The 22,567-nt window shown below is 36.2% G+C and overlaps 1 protein-coding gene across 1 annotated transcript; it reads right to left on the reverse strand.

Annotated features, from left to right (window-relative positions):
* Positions 1–1,718: 1,718 nt before the first annotated feature.
* Positions 1,719–17,291, reverse strand: ASB17 (ankyrin repeat and SOCS box containing 17). The gene is made up of 3 exons (XM_019743762.2): positions 16,894–17,291; positions 3,998–4,277; positions 1,719–1,925 (listed from the first exon to the last, which is right to left on the reverse strand). Exons 1-3 carry the CDS (start codon positions 17,289–17,291, stop codon positions 1,719–1,721), a joined length of 885 nt encoding a protein of 294 aa, XP_019599321.1.
* Between the last annotated feature and the right edge of the window lie 5,276 nt (positions 17,292–22,567).

Here is a 22,567-nt window from a genome sequence, read left to right on the forward strand (position 1 = left end):
TGTCAATTGTACCTCAATTAAAAAAAAAAAAAAAGGACTGTGAAGGGTCTGAGATTTTTACCTTAATTGCAGACTAGCAGGTTAGCTTACCACAGTTTGATGTTTGCTGTCAGAAGACAAATGTCTCCTGGGTCAGAAACAAAAGAAAAGACTTGATTACTAATGGCATAACATGCACCATGAGCATCAGGTTTGTGTTGGTTCCATGCACCACTATTCTCTAAGACATGGAGCAGCGCATAAACATGTATGCACAGTGGATTTGTGTTACAGCTGAGGAACCCCAAGTTGAGAAACTCCAGTCTTTTATGATGAGCTTCAAGCAAACCTGCTCGACCTTTTCCCCAGAAGAAGACATTACCTTTATTATACTAGACATTGAGCAAACCTGCCCTCTGTTCAGAGGAGGACACTGTATCTTTCAAGGCTGTTCACTATACAAACATCCTTAAAAAGGGCATCACGAATAAGGCAGGCAGTGCCTCTGCTTTAGGACAGGCAGAAACATGAGAGATCCATGGAGAAGTGTCTCCCAATTCTCTTATTTGTGTTGCAACAGTTTGACCACATAATTATATAGAGAAAAGTAGTACCCTACATATTCAAAACGAAAAGAGCTAAAAAACTGTAGTAGAACAAATTCTAATTTTTTTAAAAGGTAAGTTTCTTTGTAACAAAAGAACATACAGATTTATCTGATAATATTTCCATTTTGATGTAATGTTGGATCAAACTTACTCTTTTCTTTCTTTGCATCAAAATGCATATAATTTGGGGGTCGGTGAAAGTGGTCAAAAGATACAAACTTCCAGTTGTAAAATAAGTCCTGGGGATGTAATGTACAGCATGGTGACTACAGTTAATACTGTATTGTATACTTGAAAGTTGTTAAGAGAGTAGATCTTAAAAATCATTTTGCATTATATACATCTTTCATTTTGTGGTGATCATTTTGCAATGTATACAATTTGTGGTAATCATTTTGCAATATATACAAACCTTTCGAATAATTATGCTGTACACCAGGAACTAATACAATGTTGTATGCCAATCATATCTGAGAAAAATACTACTGGGCTAGTGTTTAGAGGTATCACATACCAAAACACCAAAGCTCCATATTGTAACTTTAGGCTAGTTATTTTTAAATATAATCCATTTCTGTCCTCCTACTCTGGACCCCTACCCTTTTGTTGACTAACTATTCATCTTGTATTGTTTGCGACCATGGCTGCTACAGAATTATAAGTTCTTCTCAAGGAGGGGATCACATCTTAATTTCCTTGATTATTCCCTACTACCAAGCCCAATATTTTATTTGCAAAATAACTCAGTAAATAAATATTTGTTAATATATCTGCATTAACATAAAATAATGTTTACCTAGCTTACAATATACTAATAATAAGAGCTTCAGAGTGCAGAACATTAATATGACCAAAATATCTGCAAGTAACAAGAATACTCTAAGGCAAAAGTACTAAAGAATGTACTAAATGGGTAAATATAAAAAACAACATGCATATATTTTTTCCACTGTATCGAAAGGTAATTGGCAGAGCCATATGTTGATTTAAAATGGATTCATTTAGGATGTCATGTGAAAATATATTTGTTAATGGAATATTTAATGCAATAAATATTTGCATGAAGTTAGTTTATTAACTTCTAAGCCATACAATGGTGAGCATCCTTAAAGAACTCAGGAAAAACATGTATTAACTTTCTAAATTCAGGTAGTTCTGTAGACGAACAGGAATTGGAAGTGAAAATATTCCGTTTGGGAGCACATTGTTGGTCAGTAATTGAGCTCTGATGGTTATTCTGCAAAGATGTAATAGTTCACATGGATCTTTGTATCTTGTTGAAGGAATGTAGTCCAACCAATTTGAAATTATTGGGCGTCTTCCTAAACTTAGCTGCGTCTGAGGAAAAGGAAATATTTTAATTTTGTAATGTTAATCATTGGATTAGTTCAAGTTATTAAAAAGGCATGAAATAGATCTTAAATTTATATAACTTATAATATTCTTTTCACTCACATGGAAGTGCTTTTTATTCCCATCTTATTCTCACAATGATACAAAGTTTAGTATGTCTAAGGACACAAACATTTTTTTACAACTGTGAATCTATATGTTTTTAATTTTAGATGGATCATGTACTTATGTTGCATCAGCTTCTTCTAGAGTAGTGTTGTCAATATGGATATACACTGAAATTATCTAGGCGACTTTACAATATGTCAGTGGCGTGGTTCTACTTCAGAAATTCTGATTTAGTTGGTCTGAGGTTGGGCACAGAAAACATAAAGCCACAAAGTTCCTCAGGCGATTCCAATCATTATAGAGTACAAGTTAATATATACTGCTAAGCCATGAGAAGACCTCACAGGAGGCCTACCCATATGAAAAGATAACTCTTAAAGTTTCAATTAAGGTACCCTTTTAAAAATTTAATTCTAGAAGCCAAATGTTATTAGGTTAACTTAGTGATAAAAGACAGTGCTGTATTACAAAGGCATTTCTCTAGTGGAGCCTATACTCTACAAACTATATGACACTTTCCCTTAAATGATATATAATTTTTCATTTATTTAATAATCAGCTACTTAAAGAATATTTAGTATGTACTCAGACTGAACTCTGCTTGGGATAATTGCTCAAGTACACAAAATAGACATAGTCTGTGATGACAGAACTGTGGTCAAGAGGTAAAGATATCCAAATATGTGTTTACAATTAAATATATATGTTGCAATGGGGGAAACTACTAAGAACTGTGGAAATGCAAAGGAGGGACATTTAAAGTTCTTTAAGCCAGTTTTTATGCCTTCTTTTACCATTGCTCAATGCTTCTTTACTTTAGATTATTAAACTGCAATTGATTAGAACCTAGCTGTAAAGTTTTTGCCCCTCAGGCAGGTGATTTTGATCAACTTACTATCCTAGTACTTTTCTATTCTCATTGTGCCTCAGGAATAACATTCATGGAACTGGTCAAGAAATGATATGTTCTGTAATCATTGTGCAAGATTAACATTGGACAGGAACAAGCAAGTTACTGAAGATGCAGACATTTTTATTATTATTATTTAAAAAAATTGATCGCCAAAATTTGACCAATTTGCTCTCCTAACAGTTGTCCCAGGCATGGTTGGTTGATATGCACTGTTGAGACTTAAATAAATTAAAAAGACAAAGCAGAGTTACATCTTTAAGGAATTTGTTTCTGAAGTCACACATTTAAAGATAAGGGAAACTGCTAGAACCCTTGGTAATTTGACTGGTTTAAATTTATAAGAGTAGCTTTCATTCCCTTAAGCAGACTTATTTCTTACCGCTACGAGACATGATACAATTTGATGCTGAAACTTGCAGTTCATTTTGACAGGGTAAACATGCCATTCATATGGTTGATTTTTTTTCTCTAAACTTGGTATATTCCAAAAATCTTATCAAGCAGAAGCTCTCCACATTTCTGAGGGATAGCTATTTTTAACTGAACAAATAAGCCTTTATTTATATTTTTATGCTTTAGATTATTTTGAGATTTTAAAAAGAAAAATCTGTGTCTTGGTGCGTGATTGTATTTGTGAGAAGAAATGCAACTCTCATTTAAAAATATTCTATTGGAAAAGAGGTCTGTTAAAAATTTTAATGTGTTTTTAAGAGACATAGAAATCCTAATAAATACAGGTTATTATGTAATTAGAACATAATAATAACATTGATCTACTTAGTAACTACTAAAATAAACTATAAATCTAGCTTTTGTAATTCTCTCTTATTTAGAACACATAAAATTTTGAAATAAGGACTAATGTTTGAGATAATTTGGATTTTGTCTATTTTTAATTTATAAGCATATACTCAATTATTAATTTTTCAATGGATATAATCCATAGATTAAAAGTTAACTTTATTCTTGCCTCACAATTTTATCTTAAATTTTATCAATATTTGAGCCCAAACCCAAAGAACAATAGTTTGCTTACCTCTATTTCCCTGATTGAAATGACAGAAAGCACTCTGGAACATAGTACTAAACATGTTTTGGCGTCTTCCTGGATGTCTACCAATTCATGATCAACCATTATTCTCACTCTTGAAGGGTAGAGTAATATTGTTAACACAATGTTGATAGGGTTTCTTTCTCTTTCTAAGATTCCATATTGCAGGATTATTTTTAAGATGTTGGATTGCCTTGTCTGAGCTACGTAAAGTAGAGGTGTGATTCCACTTAGTGAGCTTGGACAATATACTGGTGTGAAAGTTCTGTGAATCAAACAAATAAACAGATCATCATTGAATATACAATTAAGAAATGCATTAAGCACTTTGTCTTAGCAGTAATAGGAAAATAATGGTATTCTCTTAATTTTTAATGTAACTTTACCTTTATATATATAATATGTCTTAAAAAGAGTTTTTCACTTTGTGAATCTAGACCAAACTGAAGGGTAAAAAAAAAATAAGAAAACTACTACACATTTAAACCCCCTTTATACTTATAAGAACAAACAAAAAAGATTTTTCAATGTGTGGAAAGTGTTTACTTTTAGTAATAGCAATTCTGTTTCTCACTTGAGAAATCCATTCTGATTAGAACAAATATTATAAAACTGATGTAGCGCTGGAAAATCTAAAATGGAAAAGGAAGAAAGGTTTTTTTTATTTCACTTTATTAATGGAACAGAATTGTATGACCATTTTGATATATCTTTGTTTTCGTTCTTGATCATATATCAGAGGTGAGCTTGAATTGAGTTTGAATATTGGATGAAAAGGAATAAGTGCTACTACTTTAATTCTATTTTTCCACTTTAATAAAATTAGAATTGATATTTGTAGATTTAAGAAATTGAACTTATGATGAGGGCCATTTCAGGCCCGTCAAGGGCAGAATTTCATTTTCTTGCTTCAGGGAGGTTTTTTTTTTTTTTTTTTTTAAGATTTTATTGGGGAAGGGGAACAGGACTTTATTGGGGAACAGTGTTCCAGGCCTTTTTTTTTTTTTCCCCAAGACAAGTTTTTGTCCTTTCAGTCTTAGTTGTGGAGGACACAGCTCAGCTCCAGGTCCAGTTGCCTTTTTTCTAGTTGCAGGGGGCACAGCCCACCATCCCTTGTGGGACTGGAGGAGTTGAACCAGCAACCTTGAGGTTGAGAGCCCACTGGCCCATGTGGGTACTATACTAAGTACCAGAGAAGCAGAGATGAAAGATCTAGTTCTTGATGTTAAGATGCTTATTATAGTCTAGTAAGGGAAACAGACAAGTAATTCAATAAATACAATGCAATATTATGATTGCTATGATAGAAGCATGGTTGGGGTACACCAAAAGCACTGAGGAGGGGTACTTAATTCTATTAGACTAATCGAACCGGCAGCCTTCGGAGTTAGGAGCATGGAGCTCTAACCGCCTGAGCCACCGGGCCCGCCCTTCAGGAAGGTTTTGAGAGTTCTCTGAAATCTTTTTTTTTCCTGGTGTGCTATGTGACGCTGGACTTGAAAATGTATCTTCCCTTATGACAGAAATGAAAATTTTATTTTTCTAATTTTATGTAGTCCTTGCAATAGTTTCATTTAATAGACATTTATGTTTGCTGTTGAATTGGTCTCTATATGTAGATAGGACATGGTAGAACCCACCACAGAGGAGTTTATATTATCAAACCCTGATTTAGCCAAGTAAATATGGCTTTTAGGACTAAAAGAGAATTCTTATCTCCAGAATTCTCTTGATTGGTCTAATAAAAAACTAATATATCTGAATAACAGCATACAAACTGTAAATACTGGTTTTGGATAACAAAGTAAGGAAAGCATTATTCAAAAAGAGAAACTTTAAGGCTCCGTATACTTAATTAAGATTGGAAACAATATGGTGTAATGCTATAAACAATGGAGATTTAAGGGTTCTGGGTTCTAGGTTTTGGATCTCCTAACTAGTTGGTATTCTGTTGGGTAAGTCAGACTCTTTGAGCGTCAGTGTCCTCATGCATTTAGGTGTTCATTTGTTCATTCATTGATTAACTAATTTATTTAACACGTGTTTGTCCAGACTATACTAAGTACCACAGAAGCAGAGATGAAAGATCTAGTTCTTGATGTTAAGATGCTTATTATTGTCTAGTAAGGGAAACAGACAAGTAATTCAATAAATACAATGCAATGTTATGATTGCTATGATAGAAGCATGGTTGGGGTACACCAAAAGCACTGAGGAGGGGTACTTAATTCTATTAGACTAATCATTGCTATAGATTATCTGGAGCTAAGATTTGAAAGATTTGTAGGTGTTTGCCAATAAAAATGTTGGGAATAATGCTCCATTTACAAACATAGACTGACACTGAAGGATTGTTATTCCTGAACTAGCTTTATAAAATTAATGTTTTGCATTAGATAAGCCCTTTGGTTGAAGTGTGTTTGGGGGTTCTAGAGACCTCCCTTGTGGTGATTGCCTTGTCAGAAGCTCAAAAAGTACAGTTTGAAAATCACTAGACCAACTACTTTGTCTCAAAATCTTCATCAAGCTCTGAAATGACAAGATTTTGTGATTTTAAAAAAAAATAACAGGATGGTATAGTGCAGAGCTGCATTTTAGAAATTAAGAAGTGGGTTTTTGTCATAATTCTGCCTGTGGTACTATACATATCCTTGTGTACACTCTCTCCTAAAATCTTCTCCAGATCATTTATACTGGACATCTCATATTTGTCACAGATACTTCCAACATATCCAAAATTGAACCCCTAAATACTTTTTTCTGCATTCTCTATCCTGCTACTTGGTATTCACTTTCTCAAAACACCACTACACTCAACTCTTTCACAATTAATGTATTTGTGTATGTTGTTTTCCTCCTTTTCAATCCTGGGGCAAGTCTTGTTCATCATATAAGACCTTGTCTAACAAACTCTTTTGTGAAGTCTTCTTTCATTACCTGACCTTCCTCTTACTTCTCATGGTACTTTGTGCATACCTCCATTAAGCCCTTATCATAATCTTTCATTTTCTCATCTTCAAAATACATGGTCAACCAAGATGAACTATAAAAATTTAAGCTTCAGGGGCAGCCGGGTGGCTCAGTTGGTTAGAAGCACGAGCTCTCAACAAGGTTTCCGGTTCATTTCCCGCATGGGATGGTGGGCTGTGCCCCCTGCAACTAAAGATTGAAAATGGCGACTGGACTTGGAGCTGAGCTGCGCCCTCCACAACTGGATTGAAGGACTACAACTTGGAGCTGATGGGCCCTAGAGAAACACACTGTTCCCCAATGGAAAATATATATATATATATATTACTTCAAAAGAGCAATAACTTTTGTCTGTTTAGTCCACTGTTATATTCCTGAATGCCCAGAACAATGCTTGTTCCATAGTAGACACATATTTGTTAATTGATTTTTTACCATTATTTTGAATATATATATATATATATATATATATATATATATATATATATATATTCCTGAAAATTATTCTGTAGCTTTCAGGACTAATAAGATTTTTAGTGAAGTACAATCATTTAAATTTTTCAGAAGCAATCTATTCATCTTACTAGTTCAAAAGATGATATTTAAGAATCTTGTAAGTATGGGAATTCAGGGGACTTAGGGGACAAAAAATACCACAAGTGGCCCTTGTTAAGATATAGAGATAGTTGATTTTAAGATTGGCATTACTTTTAGAAGATATTTTGAACCAAAAATGTTGAAAACGTAACTAAAACTCACATAGGTATAAAATGAGATTTCGAAGTCTAATCTGTAACCAAATGACATATGATTAATCCTCATGTTTAAAGAGCATGTTACTGTAAACCAAAATTTGCTTAATTTGTACTGACAGTTAATTATAGCAGTACTTATATGGATGGAGTGAGGCAAGCAAAGCAGGAATCAGTTTTTAAATGTGAGGTTAATGAACTGAACCCTCTGTATCTGAAAACCTGTCATTTATGCTTATGAAATGGGACATAATATTTCCATATAGACATGCAGAGAATGATTTAGTTTTGTAGCTATAATAATTCTCAATTTTTCTAGTATGTTTCCTTTGGTTTCTAGCTGCTAAATTCAATAGATGTTTCTCCATAATAAGTTTATCTTTGATATTTAACATAGTCGACTTTCTTTTTTTAAAACATATATTTAAAAAATTGTTCAATTATAGTTAACATACAATATTATATTAGTTTCAGATGTATGACATAGTGATTAAACATTTATATAACTTACAAGGTAATCACTTGATAAATCTAGTACCCATCTGACACTATATGTAGTTATTACAATATTATTGACTATATTCCTTATGCTATACCTTGCATCCCCATGACTATTTTGAAACTACCAATTTGTACCTCTTAATCCCCCTACCCTTCTCACTGAGCCCCCCAAATCCCCTCTCATCTAGTAACCATCAATTTGTTGTCTGTATCTATGAGTCTGTTTGTATTTTGTTCATTTATTTTGTTCTTTAGATTCCACAATATAGGTGAAATCGTATGGCATTTATCTTTCTCTGACTTACTCCATTCAGCACAATACCTCTAGGTCCATCCATGTTGTTCCAGATGGAAAGATTTTGTTCTTTTTATGGCTGAGTAATATTTCATTGTTTATATGTACTACGTCTTCTTTATCCATTCATTCACTGGTGGGTACCGAAGCTGCCTTCGTATCTTGGCCATTGTAAATAATGCTGCACTGAACATATGGATGCACATGTCCCTTTGAAGTAGTGCTTTGTGTTTCTTCAGATAAATACCCAGAAGTGGGATTCCTGGGTCCTTCTTTGTCTCTTGTTATAGCCTTTGTTTTAAAATCTATTTTGTCTGGTCTAAGTATTGCTACCATAACTTTTTTGTTTGTTTGTTTCTATTTTCATGAAATATCTTTTTCCATACTGTTACTTTCAGTCTGTGGATGTCTTTCAATCTGAAGTGAATCTCTTGTAGGCAGCATATGTACGGGTCTTGTTTTCTTATCTCTTCAGCCCTCCTGTGTCTTTTCCTTGGAGTGTTTAAATCATTTACATTGAAAGTAATTGTTGATAGATATGTAGTTATTGCCATTTTACTATTCATGTTTTCGATTTTTTTTTCCTTTTTCTTCTTCAAGAAGTCCCTTGAACATGTCTTGTAATACTGTTTTGGTGGTGATGAAGTCCTTTAGTTTTTTCCTGTCTGGAAAGATATCTGTCCTTTAATTCTAAATGATTGCTTTGTTGGGTAGAGTAGTCTTGGTTGTAGAACCTTGCTTTTCATCACTTTGAATATTTTGTGCCAGTCCCTTCTGGCCTGCAAAGTTTGTGTTGAGAAATCAGCTAACAGTCTATGGAAGCTCCCTTGTAGATAACTAATTGCCCTTTTCTTGCTGTTTTTAAGATTTTTTGTTTTGTCTTTAACCTTTGGAATTTTAATTACAGTATGTCTTGGTGTGGGCCTCTGTGGTTTCATCTTGTTTGGGACTCTCTGCACTTCCTGGGCTTGTATGTCTCTTTCCTTCACCAGGTTAGGGAAATTTTCCATCATTATTTCTTCAAATGGGTTTTCAATTCCTTGCTCTCTTCTTCTTCTGGTACCCCAATCATATGAATGTTGGTGCACTTAATTTTGTCCCAGAGGCCCCTAAACTATCTTCATTTTTTTTTTCTGTTTTGATTGTTTTCTCTTACCTTATCTTCCAAATCTCTGATTTGATCATCTACTTCATCTAATCTGTTGATTCCCTCTAATGTAGTCTTTATTTCAGTTACTGTATTCTTCACTTCTGACTGGTTGGTTCTTTTTTATGTTTTCTGTCTCCATTTTTGTTTCCTATTACTTTGTTGAAGTTCTCCCTGAGATCATTCAGCATCCTTATAACCAGTGTATTATAACCTGCATCCTTATAACCTGCATCTGGTATATTCCCTGCCTTTATTTTGTTTAGTTCTTTTTCTGGAGCTTTGTACTGTTTTGTTTTTTTTTCATTTGGGACATGTTTCTTTGTTTTATTATTTTGGAACTGCCTCCCTGTGTTTGTTTCTACGTGTTATGTGGAGCTGCTATGTCTCCCAGTCTTAGTAGAATGGCCTTATATAATCTGTGTCCTGTGGGGCCCAGTGATGCATTCTGTCTTGTCACCTGAGCCAGGTGCTGCAGATGTGTCCCTTGTGTGGGTTGTATGTGCCCTCCTGTTGTAGTTGAGACTTGGTTGCTGTCAATGGAAGGGTTTGACTTTGGGATGATTGTTTGTGAGGACTGGCTATGACTACAGTGGAGAAGCTGTTATGCAAGGGCTGACCCTATGGAGCAGAATTCACTTCAGCAGGTCTCTGGTTTCTGTCCAGTCTGCCCTTTGGGTGTTTCATCCTGAGGACAGCTGGGTGGTGCTTCAGCTCGGTCCAAAGCAGGCCACTGGTTGTATCAGCCTAGGGCTTCCTTGGAGGGGCCCTGCCACAGGCCAAGTTCAGCTGCAGGCTTTGCCCTGCATAGGGCCACCTGGAGTGAGCCACAAAAAAATATGCAGATGGCTGACACCCATGCTGGGCTTGGAGGTGTCTGAGAGAGGCTAAGTTGTGAACTGAGGCCTACTGCTCTGCTGCTACTGCCAGGCTTGGGGCTGCTTAGCAAGGTGTACAGGGCATGCCGAGACCAGATGTTGTTTGTTTGGGGTTTGTGAGCCTTTGAGAGATTTTAGAAAAGTCCTCAACAAGAGCCAAGACATGCTGTTTGTATGGAAAAGGCACTGGAAGCTGCTTCAGTGGGCCCACAAATTGGGTGGGGCTGGGACTCAGGGTCTCATCATGGCAGGGCGAATGCTGTTAGCCAGGTTGATGGAGACTCGTGTATAGTGCCCATCTAAGTCAGCTTGTTGGGAGAGGAGAGGGCTCAACAAAAGAACAATAGCTTCTGTCAGCACTTCTGTCTGGGGATGGTTGCCCCTCCACCCCTCACCCTGAAGCCATTTCCTCCCCATATGTCCCTGGTGCCTTTCAATCTGCTACCCTAGTGCTGGAGCTCTGAGCAAGTTAGTCTGCCAGTGAGTAAATCCAAGTGCAACCTTGTTTAAGAGAAGCACCTGGGACTCCAGCCACCCTCCGTCTCACCCAGTCACAATCTCCACTGGTTTTCACAGCCAGAAGTTGTGGGAACCTCTCTTCCCAGCACTGGGCAGGGGAGCCTTGAGGGCGGAGACCCCTCTCTCCTCAACGGAGGCCCTCCACAGCTGAGATATTCCTCCTGATTTTTAGCTGCCACACTTAGGTGTAGGACCAGCTCATTCCTCACCTCTGCCCCTCATATCAGTCTTGTGGTGGCTTCTTGCGTTATGTTTTTAGTTGTATGACTTCTGTTCAGCTAGGCTTCAGATGATCCTCAATGATGGTTGTTCTGTAGTTTAGTTATAATTTTGATGTGGTCATGAGAGGAAGCAAGCACAGCATTTACCTACTTTGCCATCTTGACTGGAAAAAATCATAGTTGACTTTCTTGAAATCATGTTTTCTTTTGACTCAGTGAGATTATTCTCCCTAAGTTATGCATCTATCTCCTTGACTATTCCTTCTAAACTCTCTGTCACTGGTTCCTCTTTTCTGCCCTCAACATCTAATAAAGTAGATGTGGCCTTTTGACTAATTTTCATTTGACTAATTGTTCCCAGGCAATTTCATCTATGCCATAACTTCAACAACTGTCTATTAATTTAATCAACAAATACTTATTGAATGCATACTGTATGCCAGCACTGTTTTGGATACTTGGGATAGATGGGTTAACAAAACCAGGATTTTTCCTGTTTTGATTTTATTGTACTGTGATTCGCTGAAAATAAGACCTAACCGGAAAATAAGCCCTAGTATGATTTTTCAGGATGACATCTCCTGAACATAAGCCCTAATGCATCTTTTGGAGCAAAAATTATTTTAAGACCCGGTCTTATTTTCAGGGAAACACAGTAGTGAGGGGTAACAGGCAATAGAGAATGAACATAGCCAAAAAACAAATTTTATACTATGTTAGGTGGTTTGATAAGTGCTGTGGGAAAAAACAAGTAGAACAGGATAAGAAATATGGAAGTGGTAAAGGGTGCAGTGAAGGCATTTTCCAATTTTAAGTAGGGTGATAGGAGAGGGCATAACTGAAAGGTGTCATTTGGATAAAGAAGAAGGAGACAAAGAAGTTAGCTATTTGTATATATAAGGACCCTAAGGCAGGAGATTGTATCTGGAGTGGTGAAGGAAGAGTAATGGAGCCAGTGTCTCAAAGAGTGAAAAGGATGAGAATAGTATGAAATGAGGACAGAGGTAATGCATTGTCATATCATATAGAGCCTTGCTGATCACTGTAAGAACTTCATCTTTTATTCTAAATGGAATGGAGGAGCCATTGGAGATTTTGAGTAGAAAAGCAACATGACCTTACCTCTGTTGAGAATTTGTTATGGGATAGAAGGAGGGAAATAACTTAGCTTGGTAGAGGATGATAACAATGGAGATGGTCATATCCTGTATATTGTTTGAGGGTAGAACAAATATATCCTGATAGATATGTTGTGAAATGTGAGAGAAAGAGAGACAGCAAGGATAACACTACATATCTAGCCACTTACTGCATATTTCTACCTGGATAGCCATTAGGTAATGCAAACTCATATGCCCAAAACTGGCTTATTGTACTAATCTTGATAGGTTTGTGGCATGACCATTGTGGTCGGCTGGATAATGCTGTCTCAGTAAGGCAAAAGAGACTTTGCAGATCTTGAAATGGGAGACTATCCAGATGGGCCCAAGGTAATCACAGGAATCTTTATAATAAGTGTCAGAGAATGAGGAAGTATAGCCAGTGAAGGAGATGTGACTTTACAGTGTTGGCTTTGAAGATGAAGGAAGAGACCATGAACCAAGGATTTAGGTGGCCTCTAGAAACTGACAAAGGCATGGAAACATATTCTCTCCTAGAGCTTCCAGAAGAAATCAGCCCTGCTGACACCTTGATTTTAGCCCTGTAGCCTCATTTCAGACTTCTGACCTTCAGAACTATAACATAATAAATTTGTGTTGTTTTAAGCCACTACGTTTTTGATAATTTGTTATAGCAGCAACAGGAAACTAATACAACCACCAATCAGCCTCAAAATTAAAAAATCTGAAGATTAACTCTTCTCTCTCTTCACTTCTCTACTTCTAATTACTCGCTATGTCATGTTATTCTATGTAATAATAGCTCTCTGTTCCCCTACTGCTATTGTTTTGAAGTCCTCTTTATAATTTACCTGGATTGTTGTGATATCAAAGTATGGCTAGAGGTTTGGGTCAGGGGAAATAGTGATGGGGTGGGATTAGTTCTTCCCCCAAAACTATTATAATTACACATATAATTTAAGTTAGTACATTGTGCCTGCTATGCAAATTCAGCTTCAAGCACATCCTCTAACCACATCCCCCTTTTCAATCTTGTGCTTTCCCCTACTCTTCTTATATAGAAATTCTGGAGTTGCCATTGTACCTGGAGTGTTTGTGCAGTCCACTAACTGATTACCCTGCCTCTGGCCTAACCTCCCTAATCCAGTCTTCAAATGGGAGCTGATAAATCTTTTCGTACTACAAGTCTGACCTTCACTGGTTGGGTATCACGCATGGTGTAGGTTGCAAATTCCTTAGTATATTTGGTCTACAAAGTCCTTTAAGGTTTGGCTTCTAGCTTCATCTCTCACTACTCCCTGATTCCCATCTCACTCTAGCAATTGCTGAACTGCCTGTAGCCACTGGATGCAACATGTGTGTTTTTCCCTTGGCTTTCCTCATCTTCCTTCTGCCTAGATTGCATTTCTTCAAGGTATAGACTGGGAAAACTCCTTTCATCTTTTAAAAATCAATTTAAGGCATTGCATTTTTCAGAGAGCTTTCCTGAATACCTGCTCCTTTTCAATAGTGTTGACAATGTCCTCTGTTCTCTCTACCTGGACTTGCTTCTATTTTTGAACTTATAGTGTGATTATAATTTTTTTATGGCTCACTTACTAGTTTGTAAGCTCTCCAAAATGAGGAAACATGTCTATTTTGTTTCCATATTTCCAAAAAATAACACAGTGCCTGGCACTTAGAAGATGTTTATTAAATGTTTGTTATTTTATCCGAAAGATATCATCTTTGTTTAACCACTTAAAGTCTGTCATACATTGTCATTTAGATGTTTATTGCAGGTTTGTTGTAAAAATGAACAAACTTAAGTTCCTTTCCCTCATTAATTCTGTCTCCTCCAGGGACCTATTTAGACACCTCATTTTTAAAACGGGAAATTATCAAATGAGTGTGTAGAGGGGAGGGTGACCAAAGAATAGTGCTGCTATAGAAATAAAGAACAATGTATGGTAGGAAACTTAAGGTATTCATTATGGGGTAATAATAGCTGTGTTCAAATATTTGTGAGGTTTTTGTGTAGGAGACAGAATAAGTAGACTTTGTTTTCTATAGCTCTGGGGGCAGAGTTGGAGAAATGGATACAAAATTCACTATGAGGAAGAAGACTATAATGATGTTATATAAAATTTTGCCTTTTCATTCAGCACAGTCTTGATTGAGCACTTGCTATGAATCTGTGTAGTTCTGGGAACTGAGGATTCAATGTTGAAGAAGTAAAGGTGCCTCCTCTCATGGACCTTACTTTTAGCAAGAGTAGATTGAGAACAAACAATGAAAAAAAAAAAAGAACAGCAGCAAATAAACAGACAGTGATCAGTGCTGCACAGAGATTTAAAATAGAGTGCTATAGTAATGACGGAGTGACTTTCTTAGATGGTGTGACCAGGGATGGCTTCTCTGAAATGACATTTATACTCTGATCCAGCTGATAAAAAGGAGTTAGTCATGGAAGAACTAAGTGAAGAGATTTTCAGTCAAAGAGAAGGCCTTCAGGCAGGAAGTAACTTGATAGTCGAGAAACAGAAAGGTCTATGTGGTTGGAGTATAGTGTTCAAGGGGGAGAGTGACATGAGATTGAATTGGGGGGATGTAGTGAGGGGCCAGATCACGTAGGACTTCTAAAAGATGGGTATTGAAAATTACGTCAGAAAATTATGGAGGATTTTAAGCATGAGTAATATGACCTAGTTTCCATTTTTATAAGGTCACTGCTCAAGCTTCTGAGTACTGATTATAGAGGTTCAGAGGGGAGAGTGGAAGCTGGAATACTCTTAAAGGAGTCTATCGCAGTTGTCTAGGCAAGTTGTCCATTTGTCTTAAGTTCGAGAGGCACTGTAGAAATGTCAGGCAGGCAGCCTATTAAAGGAAGCATCTGGAGCTCGGGAGAGGTCAGGGCTGGAGATAAAGATTTGGGAGTCTGGCATATGTGTAATATTTAAAGTCATGAGACTGAGTAAACTCTTTGAGGGGAAGTGTAGGGCTAGGTCCTTGGGCAACAGAATGGTTTATCTCAGGAAACAGTTAACTCACTTCTACTGAGGTTGTTCAAGTAGAGACCAGATGGGCCGCAACCAGGGATGCTTTACATGGGGTTGCTGCCTGGGGCAAGTTTGCTGAGGAATTCTTAGGTTCCACCTGAAGCTAAAATTCTATGATTCTGAAAGACCCAAGTGATGTTGCAGTATGTAGAATTGGCCTGTAATATGTTTTACCTCATGGATGCGTCTAAGTCCAAATTTGTTAACTTTAAAACTGTCACTCAAGACAGATGTCAGTGGTACTCTGTCACGTCATACTGCGTGTTTCTCTTTCATTTTTCTTCTTTTCAGTTTTGCCCTCCATTTTACTTATTTTTTGATCCTCTCTTCTCCTGTTTTACTCCATTTTTCTTTTTAGTGGGACTACCAGGGATACACATGCACAGTACTTAACCCAGCCAGTGACACTCCGTGTTAGAAGCTGCTGATCTCTGCTTTTGTTACAAATATCATGGTCCTTAAAACAACTAAAAAGTGCTATTTGGGGTTTTTTATTTATTGCTATCCCAGACCACAGCTATCAGTTCCTGTACTTGGGTGAGCATTAAGGAAAGCAACCCAGTGGTTCTCCAATATCACAGTGATGATCAAGAAAACAGCTCTGCTTCAGACAGAATCTAAATTGGTTTAGCCTTTAACTGATCTTATCTGTCTTGTTTTTCGTTGCATACATGCTTTTGTCATTGTGCCCAGTGTAGTGTGTCACACATAGCAAGGTGATGGAGAAAGAAATACTTTGTTGAAGGGATGAACAAATGTGCATCTAACCAAACTAATACCTAAAACTAAAGAGTAAATTGGTGTTAGTGCAAACTAAGTAACTTTAGAATCTGTATTATGGACTCTACAAAGAGCTCACATTGGAGATTTTATTTTCACAAGACTTTGGGTAATATTCATTAGCTAGATGGACATGTTCAGACTGTGAAAGTTTGGTTCTATTACGGACTGAAGCAGGTATTTGACTTTTAATGTGCTCAATTCTGGGGAATTGGGAGTCAAATGTATCATTGTTTAACATACGAAAAGGGAATGATTATGTTTAATAAGTATTGCATATTCTTTGAAAATAAATTTATATGCACATATAGATAGACATTCTCAGTATTCTCAAAAAGAAGAGGTCACAGCATTGCACAAAACAATGTATTTGTCTACTTAGAGAAATCTAAGTTGTATAACATTGCATTACCTTCAGCACTAACATATAAGCTTTATAGAGCAACACCACTAGTGATTTATTGGTACATAATAATGTACATACAGGTGAAAAAAACTATTGAATAAATAATGAAGGAGTGAACAAATGAATGAGCTTTCAAGTCAGGATTCCTTACCCATCTATAACATTTTACATATTCATTTTAGAAAAAAGAAGTAGTATAATCTCCTAAAGAGATATTTTCTCCTTTTATGGTAAAAACATATGAGATTATTACCTCCATATCAGTGCCAGGTTACAACTTCTGTCTTGAACGTAGTCTTTTGTCTTCTTGAGAAGCAATTCCACAAAGTCAGGATTACCTTTTCTGGCAAACACCCAGTACAGAATTGTATTCACACATATGTCAGTAAATTCAAGATTAAAATTTAGCTCAAAACGGTATCCTGATTTTTCCACAAATGCAATATAATCTGTGAGTAGTATGTCAAACCCATCCAAGTCGACATACCTCAGGATTTTTGCCAGTGTTCTGTAAATCCTAGGTTCATAACAGTGATAGCCCCACTGACCCAAAAACTGCAAGGATGGTCTTTTAACAATTTTGTCAACAAGATTGCAGAATATATTGCTTCTCGGACAAATCTCACGACGTGGTTTAGAAGCTTTACTCATTGCTGCTTAAGGTAACGCTATAGAACCAAAATCATAGGAAATCATACTGTGATCTTTCAGTTACATATTTTGATAATGTGGTAGGCTTTATTCCACAAACAGGAAGTGCCCTTTAAACTGTGGCCAGAAAAAACATCATATGACATCTTACTATAAAGTACTGGATGACATCACAATACATGGAGATCTGTCATCAGCATAGGTCACAAATCTGGGATATTATATGCAACTGGTGACATTTGAGAGATATATATGGGACAGACATGGCATGTGTGAAAACGAAGATATAATATTCTTAACTTTGTAAGATCTCAGCTCAAGCTAGTATGTATGTTTATCAAGTGCTGTCAGCACAGTCTGTACATTAGACAAAATAATATTAGTAATCAGACTCAGTATTCCTTTAGGCTATAATGTACACAGAGATAATGATAACTGGAGTGAGACAGTCCAGGTACTGTCGTTCTCATGGTCTGTGTGAATACTGCATGTTCTCACTTAACACTCAGAGGGTATTTCCCATATTATAGTGGAGGAAACTGAGGCTTAGCTAGGTAATGTAACCTGCCAATAGGCACTGTACGAATTCTGAGAGAGAAAAGATGGCATACAACATGAAACAAAATTTGAGAACTTTGTTTTAGAATTTTAAATTTTATAGAGATTATTCCTCTATAAATCAGGCAGAAGATACACAGTTTGGGCTCTAAAGGTACTTCAAGTTTGATATGGTATCCTTGCTCCAGTAAAGTAAAGGGGAAATATGTTATGCTGGTTTTATCCTCATTTAGTAGTTTATGCTTCAGCCACCTTTCTATGAAATTTAACACCTTGGTTGTATTTATTAGCAATTTAAAAGGTACTGAAATGTTTTCTTTTTCCTTTTGCATATTTTTTCTTTAAATCACATAATTGATGTCTCTTTAGTAAAGGGAGATTATAACTTTAGGTTTACTATACTATATACTTCCACTAATATTGCGTTTAGTTCTGTAAACCCTAACCTCTCTTTTCCCGGGTTAGCATGAAAACAAAATAACTATTGTCCTCTTTCTGAAAACCAAGAGTTGTGTTGTTTTCCTCTACTTTCTTTCTCTTTTTATTTACCTCAAAAAATACATTTTTAAATTGAACTATTTTTATTGATTTCTTAATCATACCATACATAATTGGAATACAGATCCAGGGAAAGTCCCTCCCTGTGATAATCATGTTAGCAGTTTTATGTATAGCCTTTCAAATATTTTTATGCTGATATATACAGATATATTATTATATACTTTGTTCTTTTTATACAGATGGAATAATAGTATGCAGAACTGCTTTTTTATGAGCTGCTTTTTATTTATATAACAATATATCATAGGTACCTTTGTATGAACTATATACTAATACGTTTTTATGTACTACTTACTCTGTACTGGGCACTATTTAAGTACTTTATGTATCAACTCCTTTAATCCTTACAACTTCACTTCAGACATATATGGAAGCTGAGATGCAGACCCTAAGTGACTTGCCCAAGATGCTATGTCTAGTAAGTGGTAAAGCTGGGATTTGAACCCAGGCAGAATGGTGCTAGAGGCTTCACCTCTGCTCTCTCTGCTTCTCCAAAAAGAGTGAGGTACCTTCCTATTTTTATGGCTAGTTTATGAACAGAGGTCATGAAGCAAGAGCTCTATAATTATGTTTCAAAACCAGAAATCAGCAGGCGGTAGGTTAATCCTGTTTTTGTAAAAATGTGTTATTATTAAAGTAATAACAATGTGTATCTCTGCATGTATAAATTTGAGTGATTTCTTTCCCTTTTTTCTTTATAATTTTCTTTATGATGAATGTCAGTGAGTGTGTATCTTTGTAATCAGAAAAAAACAGTCAAGTAACTTTCAGGTTGAATATAATAACCAGAACACATTAAGGCAAAATTGGTGCTGCTTTAGTTTAAAAAAATTTTTTTAAATTATAGTCACTAATGGTAAACATCAAAGACATATTTAGTAGATAATCTACTGATTAAAAATAATAGCTAACATATTGAGTTCTTATGTACTTAGGTGGTATTAGACAAATTCTTTGTATGCATTTTCTCATTTAATCCTCATAGTTCTATACTGTTATCTCTGTTTTATGGTTGAGGAACCTGAAATTTAGATTGGTTAAGACACTTGCCAGAGGTCGTACATCTAGTGAGTAGCAGTGATATGGACCAAGGCTGAGTTCACAGTTCGGGTCCTTTGTCTCTGGGCTCGGCTGCCTTCTGACTTTGGTAAAACTGTAACATCTGCTCCAGAGTGTAGCTTATACATCTTATGTTCATGGAAAGCCCTTAGTAAAAATCATTAGAAGTCTAATGACACTGAAAATATCTTCAACAGCTTTAATAAATGTCCTGGTTTAAAGCAAAAATGTTCCACATATTATACACAAATAATTGAAAAATCGTGAGTTTAAATGTCTTAATGTGTTTCAGAATTTAAGATTGAATAACCTAGCCATAGATTGCATGTTGATCTCTATTTGTTGTGGGTAAGCCAAAAAGCTTAGAGGTCCTAAACCTCTTTGAAATTCCTGCTAAGTTGTTCCTTTTGGTTAGGGCATTTCAGGACTAGGTGTTATCTGGAAGGCTTACACTTGAAACCATTATCACTCATTAATCCTTTAAGTAAATTCATTTTTATTAGATGCCTAAGCCTATAATCTGGCTGGGCTCAGCACAGCTACATTTTGTTAAGGGCGGAAGCATGTCAGGAAAATCCTAGAGCAATGGCTTAAGGATCAGGAAAGTACAAAGGATGTAGCCCGATAGTACTGGACAACTGAGAGTGACTGAGGGGAGACGCCAAGGACGAACTTGGCCTGCTAAGCAGTTTCACCAGAGTTGAGTGCTATATGGGTACGTCCGTCATCGGTGAGGAACTGTCTGCATCATCTCAGCAAACTGGAAAACAAGTGTCAGGAGATAAGAGTGGCCTTTTGATGGATTCAGTAATACAGTTCCTACATAATTATATGAAGTTATTGTTTGTAAAAGTTCTATCTATTCTATAAAGCTTATACTAACTTTTCTGCCAAGATTTATCATTTTCAATACTATTCATCTCTAATATTGATTCATATATTTAAAAGATGGTAAAAGTAAAATCAGAATTGAGAGAAGAAGGAATTCCTGTTTTTAAATATGAGTAGGAACAGTGTATATTTCCACAAGTAGAATGAAAAGAAGGTGTGTACATGTTGTTATATGATGCCTTAAGTGTATATTTCATAGCTCTGTGTCAGTTTTAAATGGTATCTTAGAATACATGGCAAACTGAATTTTTACTCTTCTGTTCATGAATTGAGGCAAGTCTCCAGAAACACTTCACCTCATAATGCTGACTCTCTCAGAACTTTGGCTTATACAGAACTACAGTTGGTCAGACTTGTCACTACCTCATGGCACCCACTCAAGTTGCTAACTCAACTTTTAATTACAGTTTATAACTCAAATGTTTGAGCTAAGCTATTTTAAGTCATAGATCCTTGGCCAACTTTTATGTGAGTGTCCTCGGGACGATGTCTTCCACTCAGGCTAGTCAGTTGTAAGTAGGCGAGGCAGACACCACTAAATATCTAGTACAGTCATGCATAGCTTATATGGGATATATGTTCTGGAAAATGCATCATTAGGTGATTCTGTTGTGAGAACATCACAGAATGCACAAACCTAGATGGTAGAGCCCACTACACCCCTAGGCTGTATGGTGTAGCCTATTGCTCCCCGGCTACAAACCTGTACAGCATGTTACTGTACTGGACACTGTAGGCAATTGTGACACAACAATAAGTATTTGTGATCTAAACATCTAAACATAGAAAGGGTACAGTAAAAATATGATATAAAAAATAAAAAATGGTACACTTGCATAGGGCACTTCCCATGAATGGAGTTTGCAGGACTGGAAGTTGCTCTGGGTGAGTCAGAGTGAGTGGGGAGTGAACGTGAAGGCTAGGACATGACTGTACACTGCTGTGGACTTTTAAAATACAGTGCATTTAGGCTACACTAAATTCATAAAAAATATTATGTTTCTTTAATAATAAATTAACCTTAGCTTACTGTAGCTTTTTCACTTTATAAACTTTGTAAACTTTTCGACTCTTCTAATAACAGCTTAACTTGAAACACAAACACATTGTACAGATATAAAAAAATATTTTGTTATATCCTTATTCTATAAGCTTTTTTCTACTTAAATTTTTTTTTTTTAACTTTTTAAATGATCTTATTAGAAACTAAGACACAAACACACATGAGCTGGCCTACACAGGGTCAGCATCACCAATAGCACTGTCGTCCACCTGCACACCTTGTCCCAAGGGGAGGTCTTCAGGAGCAGTAACTCATATGGAGCTGTTGTCTCCTAGGATACCAGTGCCTTCCCCTGGAAGAGCTCCTGAAGGACCTGCTGAGGCTCTTCTTGAGGACTCTTTTCAGAAATGTGTCCAGGCTGGTTTGCTTGGTTTGTTTCTATTTTTCATCAGTGATTTGCTTGTAAGCAGATAATGCACCGTGAATATTTCTCTATGAATGAAAAACCATTCAGTGTTGGGGTCATGTTTTCAAAATTTTAAAGGAAATTGTTGAGGTCTGCCAAAGCTTCACTGTAAATTGTCTTGGGGTTCTTTTCTTTTTCTTCTCCTCCAGTTTCCTTCTCTCTAGTCTCTCCTTCAGCTATGTGTTCCTGTTCCAGTTCCAACAACGTCTCAGGAACCACCTCTGGGTGCCTTTCAATGGCATCCTCACCCACACCCTGGTAAAATTTGTTGCCATCTCAGCCACAGCCTTGTTGATTTTTGTAACCTTTGTGCTACGACATTATGATGACTACAACATCGCTAGGTGATAGGAAATTTTTAGCTCCATTGTAATCGTATGGAACCACTATCGTATGTACGGTCTGTCATTGACCCAAATGTCATTAGGCAGCTCATGACTGTATTACAATGAAAAATTTTAAATAAATATACAGATGGTTTACGTTAAGCATACTAGAAATACAATTACTTATAGAATAAAAATAAGCATATATATGAAATTTTTGGCACTTTAAAAATAAAAGTCTGATGACTAATCCAATTTATACTAAAAATATTATTTCTGGGCTCTATTCTGTTCTGTTGATCTGTGTGTCTGTTTCTATGCCAGTATTATCCTGTTTTGTTTACTATAGCCTTGTAGTATAGTTTGAAATCAGGGAACATGGTGCCTCTAGATTTGTTCTTCTTTCTCAAGA

Source organism: Rhinolophus sinicus, linkage group LG06 (assembly GCF_036562045.2).
Source record: "Rhinolophus sinicus isolate RSC01 linkage group LG06, ASM3656204v1, whole genome shotgun sequence".
Taxonomy (NCBI): domain Eukaryota; kingdom Metazoa; phylum Chordata; class Mammalia; order Chiroptera; family Rhinolophidae; genus Rhinolophus; species Rhinolophus sinicus.

Excerpts from the sequence above, each read along its gene's own strand:
- ASB17 (XM_019743762.2), bottom strand. The coding sequence starts at position 17,291 with ATGAGTAAAGCTTCTAAACCACGTCGTGAGATTTGTCCGAGAAGCAAT. Across the intron at positions 4,278-16,893 it reads AACCTGGCACTGATATGGAG|AACTTTCACACCAGTATATT; the intron begins GTAATAATCTCA and ends TTTGATTCACAG. Across the intron at positions 1,926-3,997 it reads TTTCAATCAGGGAAATAGAG|ACGCAGCTAAGTTTAGGAAG; the intron begins GTAAGCAAACTA and ends CCTTTTCCTCAG.